Genomic DNA, 17,483 nt, shown 5'->3' with positions numbered 1-17,483 from the left:
TACACGCATTGTGCTCCTCGCAGCTCCTGCCAATGGAGGAACGGGTCGTACATATGAAACGGGGCTTGCTTCTCCAGCGCTTGGACCCAGGTGATGCAGGCCTGTACACATGCCTGGCCCAGGAGCACACGTTCTCCCACATACTGGCCCGCTACCGCCTGCTAGTGGTGCCGCGGCAGCGTGTGGTCAGCACACCCGTCCGAGAGCCAGGGAACAGCGGGACTCTGCCCCAGTATGGCCAGCCCCCTAAGAGTTACAAGGACTGGCATCTGATGGGCACGGGCAGCCTGAGCGTGGATGAGTACTGTGAGCAGCTGTGGTACCGTGAGAAGCGCCGACAGCAGAAGCTGCGCAGCTTGAAGTGGAAACAAGCGGCCGACAGCAGGAAGGCCAGGGTGCGACGACACAACCCCCTCTACCCCTTACCATAGTAGAGTGGAAATCTGGATTTGGGAGATAAAGGAGCTGAAGGATAAAGGATAAAGGAGATAAAGGCATTGCAGGGACTATAGGATCTGTGCCATTGCTAGCAGCACAGTTTAGTTACAGCACCTCACACACATTTTACATTTATTTGGGAATGGCTTCTGTAGACGTTTTCTTCCTCTCCATCTAGTAACTGAGACACTGCGGTTCTGCACAGGATTCAGCGTTCCACAGTGTGAATTTAAGTCTTTTTTTCTGCCATTACCAAAGCTGAGCAAGTTGCATTTGCAGTTGTCATTTTTCACACAAGTACCATAATCTGCCTGCACCACTCATTTTGACTCTAGGATGTATATTCAGTTTTTTTTTTTTTAAAACCACCTTTTGCAGTAATCAGTGCTGTCAGAATTCTGCCTAAAAACTGCACAGAGCTAATCTGTTTTTGTTTGCAGCTCAAATTATGTCTCCTCATTAAACTTAAAAATAGAACAGTTGCCAAAAACAGTTCATGCTGCAATGATTTGCAAGGCACCACTCTGAGCAGCCAGGCTGAGGATGCTGCTCAAGGGCAGCGGGTTTCTGAATTCAGTGTTCCAGCATCTGGAAAATATGAACGTTAGGAGCTGAGTAAAATCAAAGCGATGAGGTTCCCTCCAGTCCTTTTTAGGAAGCCTGTGTATTAAAGTAATACATTTGAAGGCACATTTGGAGTAAAAGAACTTTTTCAGATGTTGTTTTTGTATGGAAATTGATCTCTTCACATTGTAGAACCCTCCAGTGCATGTTTTTGATTCCTTATGTTGTATAGCACATCCACTATATGTCAACATGCATTCATTTCAATCACTTTTTATAATGTTCAATCTCTATAATCAATTATCTTAAAGGTTTTATTTGAATAGAATTTGTACAAAAACAGATCTGAATCTGGTTCAGTTTTAAAGATTTGACTCAGTTTAATCTTTTAATCATTTTAGACAGGGCTTTTTAGATTGCTCTGAAAGCCGGTGACAGAATAGAATGTGGGATATTTACTGACGGTATCACAAAAACAGACGTTAGTTTCTTTTTCTAAATACCTCTCGATATAACAGGTTTGCCCTTTATGAGGAGTAATCATTTCTAATATTTTTCTGACTGTGGTGTGTCTCAATCCATAGAAATTAATATGCTTTGAGAAGAGTGTTAAATTTCATTTACTAACAAATGTGTTTTTAGGGCATTATTAGGACAAACATTTACAAAGACGTCTATAGCACTTCATACATAACGGTATTTTTGTTACAGCTTGTATGTTCTCTTCTGTGAAAATGGACAACTGCTTATAAATTATTGTCACAAAATTATATTTCTTCAACACAATGCAGTTTTTATCTAAATGGATTAATGAAGTTGGATAACTGCATTTGTATTTGTGCTGTTCATATTTTTACAGTAATTAAAGCAGTTTTAAATGATTTTGTTGGTCTACTATAATGTAAAAAATAAAGTACATTCAACTTGGAACAGAATGTAGTACTACGAACCGGCTCTGTCTAGCGGTAATTGTTTTCAACTACATGAGGACACACCCAGTATTTATTGATGTGACCATGATTTTGTATTACTAGTTGAATGCAGCTAACAGTGCTGTATACTGTGTATGTGTACTGTGTTTGACCAAGTCACATTTCATGTAAAATATGAGATATTAAAAGTTTCTCCATTACAGTTGCTAAACAGGTTTGCTTGTGAATTATTTTTTTCCTCTTTAATAGAATAACTACATAGATGGCCAATGTTTGCTATGGGAGATACTGGCTGTCAGTGACCATGGGAAAGTCTTGAAATGTGTCCCATAACTTGGGTATAGTAATGTACAATAATACTTTAGCATTTGCATTTAAATATGAAACTTTTACATTATTTCATAATGGCAAAAACTGAGACATTTGTTTAGCTGCTCAATTTTTCTGTGAAACAGTTTTGGAGGTATGGTATGAATAACACCTCAGTGATCAATTGGGATAAAACACACGGTGCTTAAGTTGCAGAAAGTGTTCACAACATGAAATTTGTGTATTTAATAACCTAACAAATTAATATAACAAATTTCCTTCATTTTTTCCAAAACAAGGCTTATTATACGTGTTCTGATCAGTTTAAAATATGCGTTATTCCTTGATAGCTAAAAATGGTCTAAAGCGATTCTTTGTCTGCAATGCTATGGAGTTCAAATTTAAGAATTTGTTAAAGTTAATGTTAGTCATTCAAAAACGACATCCTGCGCATTTCCCTGAAGCTACATTGGAGTATTAACTCCAATACCCAGAGTGCCTTGAGATGAAGCTTCGATGTACGTCATCAGAAGCAGACGGCGGTCCCTGCAATGTGACGTTTTCAACGTGTTCGCCATAATAAACCTGTGTGCACAGGAAAGCCGAATTGTGAGGGGTTGTAAAGGTGCTGAGCGAGAAAAAAAAAAAAAAAAACTCAGCAAAAACAATTTGTTTGGCAAGTGTGCGCTGACAGTTGTGAACGTCGGGGGCCTGTACGAGGGCGAGGAGAAGCCGAGTGGGGACCGCGTGAGGTAAGGCGTCCGGCAAAACGCCAAGCTGCTCAGTCTCAGCTCTTTCTGTGTCTCACAGAAGAAGTGGAGTTCCTCTGCGCTCATCCAGCAGCCGGTAGCTCCGTGTGAGGGAGGCTCGGCGGTGCTTCGGCTGTTTCCTCAGGGTGCGCCGCGCTCCTCATTCGAGGACGTGACCTAACGCTTATGTGTAACTTGTTCTTCATGTCACACGTTTCTGCTTCTTCTGGTTGTAACGAGCGAGCGAGCGCGCCGCACCTGCCTGGTCGCACGTGAGCGGAATGTTATGTAGGCGCGAGCCCTGAAGCAGCGCGCAGCGATTGCGTGACAGACACAACACGTGTGGCGAGGAGGGGAGGAAGGGGAAAGCGACAATATATATAAGCGTGTTCACTCGGACACCGCAGCGAGTGACAGAGAGAGTCTTCTTCTGTGTCCAACACAAGAGAGAGCTTTCAGGTCAGGTGGTAGCTGTGTCTCGTGCTCGGTGCGTGAGCGGTGGTGGCAGTTTGACTAGGCGGCGCGCGGTCGAACGGCGCGTTTCGTTTTCCTCACCGTGTCTTCATAATATGTATGTGACATACCTTGACATAACATACACACATACGATGCTGTGTTTTTATGTGTGTGTGTGTGCGCGCGCGCGCGCGTGTCGGTGTTGTACACTTTACATCCGCTCGCGCGCTGGCCAGCTCGTTAACCCTTCGCACGCCGACGAGACCGTTACGTTAAACTTTAAATAATTTAAAGCCCGTTCTGCCTTAATCCGAACATGAATGAGCCGGACTGAGTGAAATTCTGTGTAATTTAGCGTTTTGCCGCCGTGCCAGGAGTTGTGTGGTTTCCACACCTAAAAGTTTCACGTCACGTGGTGTATTCATTAACTACTAGTCTACTGTTTGACTGTCACGTGTGGGAATAGGGACAAACCTGTTCGCCCTATTATATAATTGCTAATAAATGATGATGGATTTTTAACTTAGCCCCTAATTTAAAAGTAGTTTTTAAAATGTCTGAGATTCGTTACTTTTTCCTGCAGCAGTTATTACTTTCATAATTAATATATGGGCTCAGAGATGGGACAGGGGGAGCAGTGGTTACAGCAGCGGCCGCTTTGCAGGTTCAAATCCCACCTCCTTGATCGATCCCTGCTGTACAATATTAAAACTATAGTAGGCAACATTAAGCATTGGACCACATGAACAGTGTTGGATCTGTAACTCCTCACTGCCTTCCCTTATAATATGCCCATCCACACGTAGGCATGTTTGACCGCGTACTCTTCCGGCACTTTCTACTACTGCTGCCTCGCTCGCTGTCATCGGTTGCATCTCGGAGTTAGGGTTGCGGTGATCCGTTGACGATCCGGCGACTATCCTGGAAGCACGGTCAGTAAACGCTGTGGATGGGAATCTAGTCCATCGCAGAGCAGCACTTGCACTCACACCCACACACACCGTAGAGATAATTTCCAGTCAGCAGTTTGTCTGAAATGTGTATATGGCTTTGGACTGTGGAAGGAAGCCAAGACGGGGAGAAACTTGACAAATTTGGGAGAAAGTGCCTTGACAAAGGGTACTGAAGCAGGAGGGGTGATTTGAACCGGCAGCGTTCGGTCAACCCTGACCGCTGTATCACCTGCGGTTCTAAGTCTTCTTTTGTGTTTGACCTTGACCGACCTGTTTGGTTTGCTGATTATATTTGTGTCCCCTTTGTTTTGAAATATTTCATCTGTTCCCATCTTTAAAAAAAAAAAAAAAAAAAAAAAATTACAGTGATGCCCACCATCTTCATATTATATTTTTACAATATTATATCAAAGTACTGTATCTAAATGACATGTTCTTAATTTCATGGAACCCAGAGACCTTTCTGTCAAGTCTAACATCCAGGAAAATACAGTTTTTAATTTAAGAATAGAAAACTGGCATAAATTGCTGACTTAGCATAACCAGTTTCACAGAAAATTATGACGGAACACCAGTCTAGCAGCGTCTTAAGTTTCATATTGAAATTGGCTTTAAAAATACTTTGTTACCATTATATATATATAAGACTAATCCAGTGTAGCTGCTTCAGCAATTACATGAAATATAATGTTCTGGGTATGGTACTTACCGTGCCCTATCCTCAAAAACAAGAAAACTACCTGAGTTGAGGGGATGCTTGAACATGTATCTTGTGCCTTACTTTTAAAAATGATTTAAATATGTATGACTCTCAAAGAAATTCCGAGGGAAATCTAATTACTTGTGGGCGGCCAGAGCACTCTGAGCCGTTGGCAGCTCAAGCTGCCGTACATTACAGGCATCAATGGAAATGACATTAAGCTCTTCGGTTTGGACAGGGTGTCCCAGTTGTCCCAGTGTCTCCATTGAACCCTTTCAGCAGTGCTCTCTCAACACGAGCACTATTACGGCAGCATGAAAATAAAGTGCGCTCTGAGCAGTGTAACTTTTCAAAGTTGGAATATGAGTTGAAGGCTTAAATGTCTCTTTCCATGGCCCACTTTTTGTCTCCCGTCTCCCTTTCTTGCGTTTGATCTACATTGCTCTTTTTTTTTGTGCTTTTCTTCTTTCTTCCTCTGCGCTTCTTTTCCCCTCACTTCCCCACTTTTTTCCCCCTCTACCCTGTCTCACACCATTCCTTCTCCTCCCGCAGGCTGTGCCATGGCTTCGCCGTCTCCCAGTGTGGATTCCAAGGCGGAGCTGTCTTCCTTGCTGGAGCAATGGGAGAGGGAACAGCAGGGCAGCGCTGATGAGCTGGTGTCCATCCTGACCAAGTTAGTGCAGCACACAGGGCTCCACTGTGGTTTGAGCTGGGTTTGAGAGTGCATCTAGCATTGCACTGCTTGTTTCCTTTTGTGAGACGTGTTTTTTTTTAACCTGCTAATCGGCAACGTTATAACAGATACTAAGGTATACATCTTTGGGCTGATCTGAATTACCTAGTATATTCAGTTTTTGATTCATTATTCCTTTGTTCAGGATCTCAGAGTTGATTGAGCGGGAGACAGAGGAATACCACAAGTCAGATCCTGATCCTTTTGATGACCGGCATCCAGGTTAAACCCTACTTTTATTACTTTCTTTAAATAGTGTGGATAAATAGGATTAGTATTTTAGCTTCTGATTCTCTCAATGTTTTATCTTTATCTAATGGCAGCTGAAAGGCACTGAATGGTTATGGTTACTAAAATTATGGCTAGTGGAATCCTTTATCCTAGTGCAACTAAATTATGGCCATATGTCAATCATTAACTCTCTCATAACAGATTAAAAATATGGTGTTTTTGAGATACCTGACAACACTATGAATAACTTTGAATGACAGATTTGCTTTTTATTTTGTATCTTATGTGTTGTCTCTGTCTGCAAAATGTGAGCAGGGTTGGTTTTACAGTTTACACATGTGTACTTTCTTTTCCAGGAAGAGCAGATCCAGAATGCACTCTTGGGCACCTGCTCAAAATCCTCTTCAAGAATGACAGCTTCACCAATGCGGTAAACATAATGCTTGCTGCCTAGACATCTTTTGCTTGGCATCCAGTCTTTGGTGTTGATTTTTTTTGTTTGGCATTAGAAGAACTGTTCTTGAGGTTAGCTAATCTGAAGACAGTTCTGATACCTTCTGCTATAAACTGCACTTGTATTTGTGTCTTGTGCCTGTGCAGCTGCTGAATACATATGTGATGACAAGCAGAGAGGTCTCCCTTAACACTGCTGCCTGCCGTCTCCTTCAGAACATTATGCCTGGTCTGGAGACAGCTGTTGTGTTCCAGGAGAAGGTACATCACCAGTTGAGTCAGCTCAGCAATGAGAAACTGACCACTGATCAGAATGCCAAGGCCAATACTTAACCAAAAGGGCTCCAGTGACACCATTTGAGGTCCAGTTTTCCTGCTGTTGGTGTCACACTGTGCAACGTTCATTTCAGGAAGGTGTGGTGGAGAAGCTGTTTGAGTGGGCACAGGGGGCTGAGCAGCCCTTGCGCATTTATGCCACAGGCCTGTTGGCAGGAGCTATGGAGAATCAGGACATCGCTGCCAACTACAGGGAGGAGAACTCACAGCTGGTCAGTGAACGTGTGGTCTGGGAGCGCTGCCCACGCTACATTAATGCATACAAATTGACTGGAAGTGTTTTAACCTAAAGCTAAATCTAAGTGCTTAAACATTTCTCAATGTTCTACAACTGTTTTAAAAGGTGACTTGCTGCTTTTATGGCTCTTATTATGCTCTGCAGTAAATTTACAGGAAGTTTGCATGGTTTGCTTCAGTGAGTAAATGCAGCGTGATTTGGTAAAGCAATTACAAAACTTGTTTTTTTTTTACAAAACAGCTGCTGTTTAATTTTGGGAGGCCCTGAGGCTGCTGTTGTACCATTGAGGGAGGTACTGAAGTCATAGCTTCAGTGAATTTCCTTCTGTGTGCAGAAGCAGAAAGTTCAATTGTAAAATTAGTTTTTAAGGGCATCTGCTAAACTGGTCCATAATGTAATAATGTAATGATGTTTTGCTGAACCTGTTTCTTCCATTTTCTGTGTTGCTTATGAGTAATTTAGGAATTTGTAAGGATGTGTGAAATCATTTCCCGCTTTAAGAAGTCTGATTAACTCTAGCTGGTTTGGTCCTCCAGGTCCCCCTGATGCTCCGGCGTTTGCGTGAGCTGCATGACAAGGGGGCCAAGAGTTCACTGGAGTTCAAACAGCCCAGCCCCATAAAAATGCTTGGGGAACCCTTAGCGCCAGGTAAGGAGGTGGCAGAGGCTCTCTTGGAGGTTGTCAGCAACCCCTCGAGGAATGGTGCGGAGGAGAGAAAGGGAGAGGAAGAACGGCAGGAGGATGAAAGGAACATATCACGGGCAAGCCAGGAGGATGAACCTCTCTTCCAGCCTAGCTCCTCCCACAAGACCGGCAGCCGTGGTCATGCGTCAGTCAAGCCTGCTTCTGAGCCGCTTTACCAGGCAGGGCAGCCAGACAGGAGATGGGCTGCAGGTGGCCAGGGCCAGAGCCGCATGGAGCGTGCGAACGGCACCAAAGCCAAGCAGAAGCTGCATTTCTTGCTCCCTGAGCCAGAGCGCATATTCAGCGAGCTCTCCAATAGCAGCTGGTCAGAGATGAGCCCCTGGGTCATCGGGAACAACTATCACCTGTATCCCCTCACCCCTGCCATCGAGCAACGCCTCATCCTACAGTACCTCACTCCCCTGGGGGAGTACCAAGAGGTCAGAAGACAGGCTGTTTACATCTACCCTCATCTTACTCCTAAATTCCATATGGAAAATGTCATATTTATGCAAATAGCATCACTGCAAAATGATATGACTGTAGTGGGTAACACACCTTTGCTTCCTTTGTGTGGCAGCTGTTGGCTGTGTTTATGCAGATGGGAACCCGTGAGCTCCTCATGCACTACATCGACCTCAAGCAGACCAACGATGTTCAGCTCACCTTCGAGGCATTGAAAGTAACCTCTCTCTCTTCATCATTGTGTCACACCTCACGTATAGATGTTTTGTTAACTGCCTGAAACATTTTTTTAATACTTTAATGCATTTTATTGTGTATTTTTTATATTATCTAATAATTTGTCAGTGTGCTTCAGAAACATTGGATGTAAGGATGCAACCTGCATGGGACCACCATTTAGTCTCAGGACATTTTGTAATAGCTACTAGAACTACTGCTCGGTGCTCATGTAAACACAATTTATTGCATGCCAGTTGCCCAGCAGCTATTCCAGTGCATCGCTGATAACTGCCGGGCACTGGGTGAGGTTCTGGTGGCCAGCAGAGATATGAGTTTCTCTTACTCTCACCTCTTTTAATGGGCCCCACCGGTTTCTTTCTGCAGTACCTAGCCTCTCTGCTCCTGCACAAGAAGTTTGCTGCTGAGTTTGTCGCTCATGGCGGTGTGCAGAAGCTGCTGGAGGTCCCTCGGCCCTCCATGGCTGCTACCGGAGTCTCCCTGTGCCTCTACTACCTGGCCTACAACCAGGATGCTATGGAGCGGGTGAGAGCCCCACCCCTAGAAGCCGTACCCCCACACTTAGCTAGATCTATTTACTTTGTGTTATTTCACTCTCCTATAGATTTTGATTTTGCAGCGTCACATTGCAGTTGAAGGTGTGGATCAGTTTTCCTGCTTGACTGATGATTAGCACTACATAGCAGTGAACCAAAAGTGAAAAACAGTAAATGTCTTACTATGAGTGAGTCATGGTGTGACCGATCCTCACAGGTGTGCATGCTGCCACACGCCGTTCTGTCAGATGTGGTGGGCTACACACTCTGGCTGCTTGAGTGCTCCCACGCGTCAGGCTGCTGTCACGCCACCATGTTCTTCTCCATCTCCTTTGCCTTCCGTGCTGTCCTTGAGCTCTTCGACCAGCGTGACGGTCTGCGGAGGATTGTCAACCTGGTGAATACCCTGCTCCTGTGGTGGTTTTACTCTGTTGGCTAAAAAATTGTCTTGTAATTGATAGATACGGTAACCAAGTTTATGATGTGAAGGTTGCTGTGTCTTTAAGAGCTTATTTTTTAAGCTGCCTGCTGCCTCATGTACCTTACATTAATTGATTTATTTAAAAAAAGGACAAATGGATAAAATTGTACTTTCTGCCTAACTGACAGATTAGCACACTGGAGATCCTAAATCCTGAAGACCAGGGGGCGCTGCTGAGTGACGATGAGATATTCTCGAGCCGGCAGACAGCCAAGCACACCTGCATGGCCTTGCGCAGGTATTTTGAGGCTCATTTGGCAATAAAGGTGGAGCAGGTGAAGCAATCCCTACAGCGAACAGAAGGGGGCGCCCCTGTTCACCCACAGCCCTATTACAAGGTAAGCCTGTGAAAACACAGTTGTACGTTTAGATTGCAAGAAATACGTGTTGAAGCCCTGAATTTACATGCTTTAGCCACAGTGATGTTATCTTTTTCACAGTGATAAGCTGGTGTAGTTGCAGGTAAAAGTACTTGAACGGGTTTTACTACTTTACCATCTCCCTGAGTTTCTTCTGCTCCCTGTCAGTTGCTTGACTAATTTACGCCGTCACAATTGCTGTATTCCGTGTTGCCAGGCCTGCTCCTACACCCGCGAGCAGGTGGTGGAGATGATGGAGTTCCTCATCGAATGCGGCCCAGCAAGGTTTTGCTGGGAGCCGGTCGAGGTCTTCCACAAGCTCTCATGTGTACAGCTCCTGCTGCAGCTCATCTCCACCGCGTGCGACTGGAGGACCTACTACGGCAGGTGTGCACAACTGCTGGTGGTGCACTCCCCCCCCCCCCCCCCCTTGTGTGGACTGCTTTGTTACTGAGAGAGTAAATGTATCCTACTTTTTCCTGTAAGGTGCTTAAACGTTTACTCCTGAGGAGAGGAGTCTGCTTCATGCAGTTGTCCTTTCCAAATAAGAGAGAGAGGACTTATTTAGCTTACTTCCTTAAACTGAATTGTGGTTCTGCTGGTGTGTCTCTGCTTCAGGAGTGACACAGTACGCTATGCCCTGGACATTCTGGGCATTCTCACTGTTGTACCCAAGACCCAGGTGCTCTTGGCTGAGCCTGTGGACGTGCTGGATGAGGGTGGCTCTGTCGTCAGCACCGTGGGTCAGTTGACACACCATTGTTGTTTACGTCCAGATACCTTGTTTTTGTCCCTCAATCACTGTGGTCATGTCATATCTAAATAATCAGCAACACACTTTCCTGTGCAAGTTCTGTCTGATCCTTAACCGGTAGTTCTTTGCACCTTTTGTTAGTCACTCCCTACATGGTTGAGGATGTGGCATTTGGAGAATTTTAAAATAACGACTGGGATAAACGCTGTTCTCTCAGCCGTGAATGTCCTAGTAAAGGCAGAATAAGGTGGCATCTGTTACAGATCGGAGTATGGATCGCCTTTTAATTGTGTGATCATTTTTAGTTAACTTTGTTTTTTGATGTCAGGCGTATTTGGAAATAAAAGCAAAGTTTAATTATGCCTTACATTTTTTAGCCTTTTAAATCCATAAAGTGAATAGTTGAACTGATGGCATTACGTACTGGATGAATAATTCTCAGCCTCCTGGTTTTTTTTAATAATTCAGTGCTTTCTGAATATGGTTTGTGGTGCAGTTCTGATCTTGTTAAATTAATAACCACATTTTAGCAGTTCAGGATGAAAAGCACACACACCACAGTAGAGTGCTACTTTTTTTCCTCTGGTGTCTAAGAGAATGATTCTATCAAAACCACTTTTTCAGCGTAAAAGCATTTAAATGCTGGTCTTTGGTCTAATAGGGTACACTTTGATTTCCTGCAGGGATGAGCATCATCCTGGGCGTGGCGGAGGGCGAGGTGTTCGTCAATGATGCCGATATCCAGAAGTCAGCTCTGCAGGTTCTGATCAACTGTGTGTGCGGGCCTGACAGGCCTGTGCCTGCCCTTGGCAAGCTGATGTTTACCATGTCGTGCTACCGCGTACCTCCTCAGCCCTCTTGGGCCTTTGACAATGTGTTACCCAAGATGTGGAATGTGGTACAATCCAACAATGGCATCAAGGTGCTGCTGTCACTGCTCACAGTGAAGATGCCTATCACAGACGCAGACCAGATCCGGGCGCTGGCCTGCAGGGCACTGGCGGGGTTGTCCCGTAGTGCATTTGTCAGGCAGATCATCAGCAAACTGCCACTCTTCAGCAGCAGTCAGATCCAGCAGCTGATGAAGGAACCAGTGCTGCAGGACAAGCGCAGCGAGCATGTTAAATTCTGCAAGTTTGCTGCTGAGCTCATCGAGAGAGTATCGGGGAAGCCCCTGCTGATCGGAACAGATGTGTCCTTGGCCCGGCTGCAGCGGGCCAATGTGGTTGCGCAGTCCCGTATCACCTTCCCCGAGAAAGAGTTACTGCTGCTCATCCGTAACCATCTGGTGGCCAAAGGCCTGCACCACACAGCCTGCACACTCACCAAGGAGGCAGACCTTCCCATGACGCACCTCTCCCACTCTTCTTCCTCCTTCCCTGCCATTCCCGTGACCCCTACTTCTCCTGTCTCCGTGCTCCCTCGGACTCCCCGGCTAGTCAACAGCATGGCCGTCCGCTTCGGAAGCCACATCTCCCTTTGTCCAGCACCGGCTTCTGTCCACACCCAACTCCGCCCCTCGGCTTCCCAGCCTCCACCTACGCTACCCCCACCTCCTGCTGCTACCCCGCCCCCACATAGCCAGGGTTCTGGATTGATGGGCCGCATCCTCTTTACTCGTGAGCGACTCCTGCTCTGTGCCCCAGCCAGCAAGAGGCCCCGCCTTCTGAGGCAGAAGTCTGACCACGGTGCTTTCAGCCAGAGCCCAGCTGTAAAGAAGCAGCTGGACCGGCACCTGCCCTCGCCACCGGCACTGGACAGCATTATCACAGAGTACCTGCGTGAACAGCACGCCCGCTGCAAAAACCCAGTCACCACCTGTCCACCCTTCTCCCTCTTCACCCCTCACCAGTGCCCTGAGCCCAAGCAGCGGCGACAGGCACCCATAAACTTTGCCCCTCGCCACATGCGCCGAGTAATCTACCCTAAGTATGGTGGCGTGGATGGGGGCTGCTTTGACAGGCACCTTATTTTCAGCAGGTAATGTTGCCGTTAGGGGTAGTACGAGTCACGTTTTCTTCTTGCATGTAGTGATTATGGAACTGGCCTTGTGATCATCTGATTTGATGGGTACAGCTGGTAGTGTAGTGGTTAGAGCTACTGCCTTTGGATCCAAAGGTAGTAGGTTCAATCCCCAGCTCCGGCTGTAATGCCCTTGGGCAAGGTACTTACCCTAAATTGCTCCAGTAAAATTACCCAGCTGTGTAAATGGGTAATTGTCAGCTTATAATAATTGTAATCTTGACATTGTAAGTCGCTCTGGAGAAAAGTGTCAGCTAAATGAATAAATGTAAATGATTTCTGATCCAGTTCCTTTGAGAGTAGGTACAGCTGTGCATGAGAAAAGTAAAGAGCTTCTGCCAGCACACTGAATTTGTAAGCCATGCAAGTAATTTTGATTATGTGATGGAAAAGAGCTGTTGGCAAACTATCCCTATATGACTTCCCCTCAGGTTCCGGCCCATCTCCGTGTTCAGGGAGGCGGAGGAAGATGAGAGCAGCTTTGTGTGCTGTGCTTTCTCGGCGCGTGAGCGCTTCCTCATGCTGGGCACCTGCACGGGGCAACTCAAGCTCTACAATATCTTCACAGGGCAGGAAGAGGCCAGCTACAGCTGCCATAGCTCTGCCATCACACACCTGGAGCCCTCACGGGTCTGTACGCCTGTGCTCTCTCAAAACTTGTTAGGTTATAGATGGTGACTAAGTCTACGCTCACCCTTTCTCTCTCTCTGGCTATGATGATTTAAATTCTTTGCACTTAGATTAACTAAGAGCTGTTCCATAGGCTCTCTTGGTCTAAATTTACCTCCATTGGTTTTTACCTAGTACGCAACCAGCACTTCTGGACCTCTGTGTGATCGCTGTGCCTTTGCGCTCGTCTTCCCCCTCTTAGGACGGTTCCCTGCTGCTGACGTCGTCTTCCTGGAGCTACCCGCTGTCGGCACTCTGGGGAATGAAGTCGGTTTTCATGATGAAGTATGTGCTGCTCAAGAGTTCCTTTCTCTCATGCGGTTGCGAGGGTGGGGTAGGGGTTATCTCCATAGATACTTACCCACCCGCATCAGACTGTGATCAGCCAGAAGGAGCTGACAGGCTTTTCTCATCTCCCAGTAACTGCCCGAGGGATGGTATCCTGCCTTCAAAGAAAACAGCGGGTTTTTATATTTATTTAATCCCAAAGTGGCTTTTTCAGCTTTCATGTGGAGTCCTTTGCTTTATCCTTTTTGGTTGCTCAGTGAGAAATGAGTACCTGGAACTGAGACAACACCTCTCTTTTTCAGGCATTCTTTTTTAGAGGACCACTATGTGGAGTTCAGCAAACTTTCACAGGACAGGGTTATTGGTACAAAGGAACATATTGCTCATGTAAGTCTTTCTCAGCCTCTGCAAGGTCTTAGTCTGTTGATTAATTTGTAAGATTTTGCTAATTCTCGAATGCTGCTGATGTGATATCCAGATCTACGACATCCAGACTGGCCAGAAGATTCTCACACTGAACGACCCTGGTCTGGCAAACAACTACAAGCGGAACTGTGCCACCTTTAACCCAACAGATGACCTGGTGCTGAATGATGGTGTGATGTGGGATGTGCGCTCTGCCCAGGCCATACATAAGTTTGACAAGTTCAACTTGAACATCAGCGGTGTCTTCCACCCTAATGGCTTAGAGGTCATCATCAACACAGAGATTGTATCCTATTTGCTGTAAATATTTTCATAAGCTCAGGTGTTACTAGGCTTTTAAGATACAGTCTTTTGTACACGTAACCTGGTGGTGGGATTTTCATTTCCATGGTTGAAGTCTCAGGTTTTTGCCCTTGACGTGTGAACCAGTGGGACTTGCGCACGTACCACCTTCTGCACACTGTACCAGCCCTGGACCAGTGCAGGATAGTCTTCAACAACAACGGCACTGTCATATATGGCGGTGAGGGCTGATCCTCCAGGGTTACATTTTACAGTTTTCGCTGTGCATGCATCTAGTCATGAAAGCACAACGCTGAACCACAACATGGCAAATTTTTTTTTTTTATTTTATTTATTTATTTAAAAAAACACAAATTTGAGTTGTTTTTGCTGTCTTTGTAAGGTTGCTGGCACTCCAAGAATTTGTTCCATTGGATGTGGTTTTAATGTAAGTTCAGATAAGGGTATTTGTGTTAGAAAGACGTGAAAGAAAGTGTCAAGCAATGACTGGAGTTTTGTCTCGAAGATGTTCCTGTGCTGTGGAGATGGAAGTATGAGAGCAGAATAACAAGTACGCTTGTTCTCAGTGACAGAAAGGTCGAAGCCCTGTGGATAAACAGTGCCTTGGTGGTTTGCTTCCACTTTTTCGCTTTGTTCCGTCAGACTCCTAGGGGGAATGTGTTTAGGATATCGTGTCTCTCTCTATAGCGATGCTACAGGCCAACGAAGAGGATGACATGATGGAACAGCAGATGAAGAGTCCTTTTGGCTCGTCCTTCAGGACCTTTGACGCCACCGATTACAAACCCATCGGTGAGGCCCATCACACTCTAGGAGAGACCTCATCCCATTGTCCAGCTGGTGCAGTCAACAGCACATGTACAGAAATTGTCTTGGTGTACTGTTGTGTATTGGTGGGTGAAGATAAGGATATGCATTTGACAGGTAGTTTTTGATAAAGAATGGATGAAGGAATGTTCACGGACATGAACTTGTAAGCTTATAACCAGTTTCATGTCTGGAACCGGTCCTGGTGTAGTCCCTATAAGCAAGGAGCTGTATTGGTCTCGTAAAAATATTCTGCTGTGTAAATGGGTAAAAATGTAAGTTGTCAGTTTCAGCGATGTGATGACATACTGTTGTTTCTCGCAAGGTAGCAGGACACTTTCAAGTGGAATGAACTGATGATATGTACAAACTTTATTGTAACTTTTTGTCATTTTCATAGCTACTATTGATGTGAAAAGGAACATTTTTGACCTCTGCACAGACACCAAGGATTGCTACCTGGCTGTTATTGAGGTGAGAGGGTTTTGTTTCCTAATGACTCATTGATATTAATGTTAAAGTCCACAGTCGGCCATCAAGTATACATCTAGAGAAGACAATCACGGCTGTAGGAGAGCTGGGTATAGCCGCAGTTAGTGTACAACTAGCTGTTTCATAAGCTGTGAATGTCCCCTTGACAGAATCAGGACTCGATCAATATGGACACGGTGTGCCGACTGTACGAGGTGGGAAGACAGCGGCTGGCTGAGGAAGAGGAAGATGACGAAGATCAGGTGAAAAAAGCCACTCCTTCCTTTTGAACTCTGTATGATTTTTAGGCTAACAAGTTGATGTGACCAGGGATCTGTCATTATATGCTATAAACATGTTTCTCTTGGTGTAGGTGGTCTTCAGGAATACAGCCTTAGTGACTGGTGACTGAGGGAGACAGAGAAAGAGCTACAAACTTAGGTTGCTCAGTCTATCATCCCTCATTGTGTATACTTGACCTTTTGTGTGTTGTGTGCAATGTTTCCATGCCTTAACAGGAGGATGAGGACCAGGAAGAGGATGATGATGATGATGACTCGGATGATGATCTAGATGACATAGAAACGGACCCCTTGTTAGCAGAGCTGGAGAATGAGAATGGCGGCGAGGAGGATGGAGAGCATGACTTCTCCCTCTCCGATGATGAAGAGGTGGCACGATTGTTGCAGGCAGACAATGAGGAGGGAGATGGAGATGACGACGATGACGAAGATGACGACGATTCTGATGACAATGACGAAGACGCAGAGCTTATCCATGACAATAGTGAGTAATCTGCTCTACTTAGATTCCTGCTCCTGATGTCAGTACAAGGTGTCGTCTGCTTCAGACATTCATGTGTCTACTTTAGCTCTTAATGTATTTAGCTAATTCTGCATAAAATATTCACAGAAGAAGGGTATATAATATATATATTTTTTTTAATAACCTATTCTAGTTCAAATGTATTCTCCTGGCTGTTTAAAAATTGATTTCATTGAATGTGTGTGTTTCTAGCGGACAGCTCAGATAACTCAGACTTGGAAGATGACATCATCCTGTCTCTAAACGAGTGAAGAGCCATTTGTGGTGCAACAGTCCTGGGATTCTGTCCCATATCTATCTGAAGGTATTCACCTCCTAAGAAGGATGGTGGAAATTTACAGTGGAACAAGTGAAGAAGAGGAAGCAAAGAATACTGCGGTTCCGAACATTGAGAACATTTCAGCAAATGTTCGGTAAATGAGGGGCAGTGATGTCTCTTAAGCCATCTTCTTTCACTTAGCAACAAACTGAATGTTATTCTTAACAAGCACGACATTTCATACAAAATGTTTTGTATTCAGTGTGTGACTGACTGCAAGAATGCATTTTTCTGTGGACAGCAAGCACATCTATCCCTCACTTTTCCTTTTTTCTATAAAAAGGCTCTAAGTCATCTCAAGTTGTATTTTCTCAGATTGTCCTTTCGTACTGATAGCTACTCGCTGCCTTGTAGCGATAGTGTTGTCAGTGGCACTGTAACCACGGCGACCACAGTGCCATGGGCTGGCAGAAGGAAACGCCGGCATGCAGTGGCACAGACTGTACGGCAGGCCAGAAGCTGAGAGCACGCTGCCCACAGCATCCATTTGTGCAGCTGCGGTAGACAGTGGTGAAATCAGGGACACTGAGCCATGCCCCCTCGTCTCAAGGTGCTCCTCCAGTTTTGAACGCATGTTTAGACGCATTTGCAAATCACAAAGAAAAGTTTTATCATGTGTCTGCAATTCATGCTGAGGTCTGTTCTGGAGTCTCAGGATTTCACTGTGTAGTCTTATGGAATATATGTATGGAACTGCTTTAAAAACACAAAGCAATGCTTTTTTTATTTTATGGTTTTCAGATGT

General features: G+C 45.2%; 2 protein-coding genes across 4 annotated transcripts in view; both read left to right on the top strand.

Annotated features, from left to right (window-relative positions):
- LOC108931305 (semaphorin-3D) overlaps positions 1 to 793 on the top strand; it is a 47,075-nt gene extending 46,282 nt beyond the window's left edge. For all 3 annotated transcript variants that reach the window (XM_029247772.1, XM_018746992.2, XM_029247774.1), the window contains one exon: positions 24 to 793. In XM_029247772.1, coding sequence (XP_029103605.1) covers positions 24 to 431 — 408 coding nt within the window. In that variant the 3' untranslated portion in view covers positions 432 to 793. The remainder of the gene's footprint in view (positions 1 to 23) is intronic.
- Positions 794 to 2,809: 2,016 nt separating this feature from the next.
- On the top strand, positions 2,810 to 16,759 carry LOC108931297 (DDB1- and CUL4-associated factor 1-like). The gene is made up of 24 exons (XM_018746977.2): positions 2,810 to 2,995; positions 5,654 to 5,774; positions 5,980 to 6,056; positions 6,422 to 6,495; positions 6,666 to 6,779; positions 6,929 to 7,066; positions 7,629 to 8,216; positions 8,357 to 8,458; positions 8,845 to 9,003; positions 9,232 to 9,411; positions 9,624 to 9,833; positions 10,072 to 10,241; positions 10,473 to 10,597; positions 11,292 to 12,588; positions 13,062 to 13,260; positions 13,502 to 13,584; positions 13,890 to 13,974; positions 14,066 to 14,299; positions 14,443 to 14,536; positions 15,004 to 15,108; positions 15,524 to 15,597; positions 15,765 to 15,857; positions 16,113 to 16,380; positions 16,612 to 16,759. Exons 2-24 carry the CDS (start codon positions 5,662 to 5,664, stop codon positions 16,668 to 16,670), a joined length of 4,641 nt encoding a protein of 1,546 aa, XP_018602493.1. The 5' UTR covers positions 2,810 to 2,995; positions 5,654 to 5,661; the 3' UTR covers positions 16,671 to 16,759.
- The last annotated feature ends 724 nt before the right edge of the window (positions 16,760 to 17,483 follow it).

Source organism: Scleropages formosus, chromosome 22 (assembly GCF_900964775.1).
Source record: "Scleropages formosus chromosome 22, fSclFor1.1, whole genome shotgun sequence".
Classification (NCBI taxonomy): domain Eukaryota; kingdom Metazoa; phylum Chordata; class Actinopteri; order Osteoglossiformes; family Osteoglossidae; genus Scleropages; species Scleropages formosus.
Note: the sequence above shows the minus strand (reverse complement) of the source record. Positions and strands in the feature narration are given on the sequence as shown.

Coding starts and splice junctions, on each gene's coding strand:
- LOC108931297 (XM_018746977.2), top strand. CDS start 5,662: ATGGCTTCGCCGTCTCCCAGTGTGGATTCCAAGGCGGAGCTGTCTTCC. Junction 5,775..5,979: donor CTGGTGTCCATCCTGACCAA/GTTAGTGCAGCA, acceptor TCCTTTGTTCAG/GATCTCAGAGTTGATTGAGC. Junction 13,261..13,501: donor CACACCTGGAGCCCTCACGG/GTCTGTACGCCT, acceptor TCCCCCTCTTAG/GACGGTTCCCTGCTGCTGAC.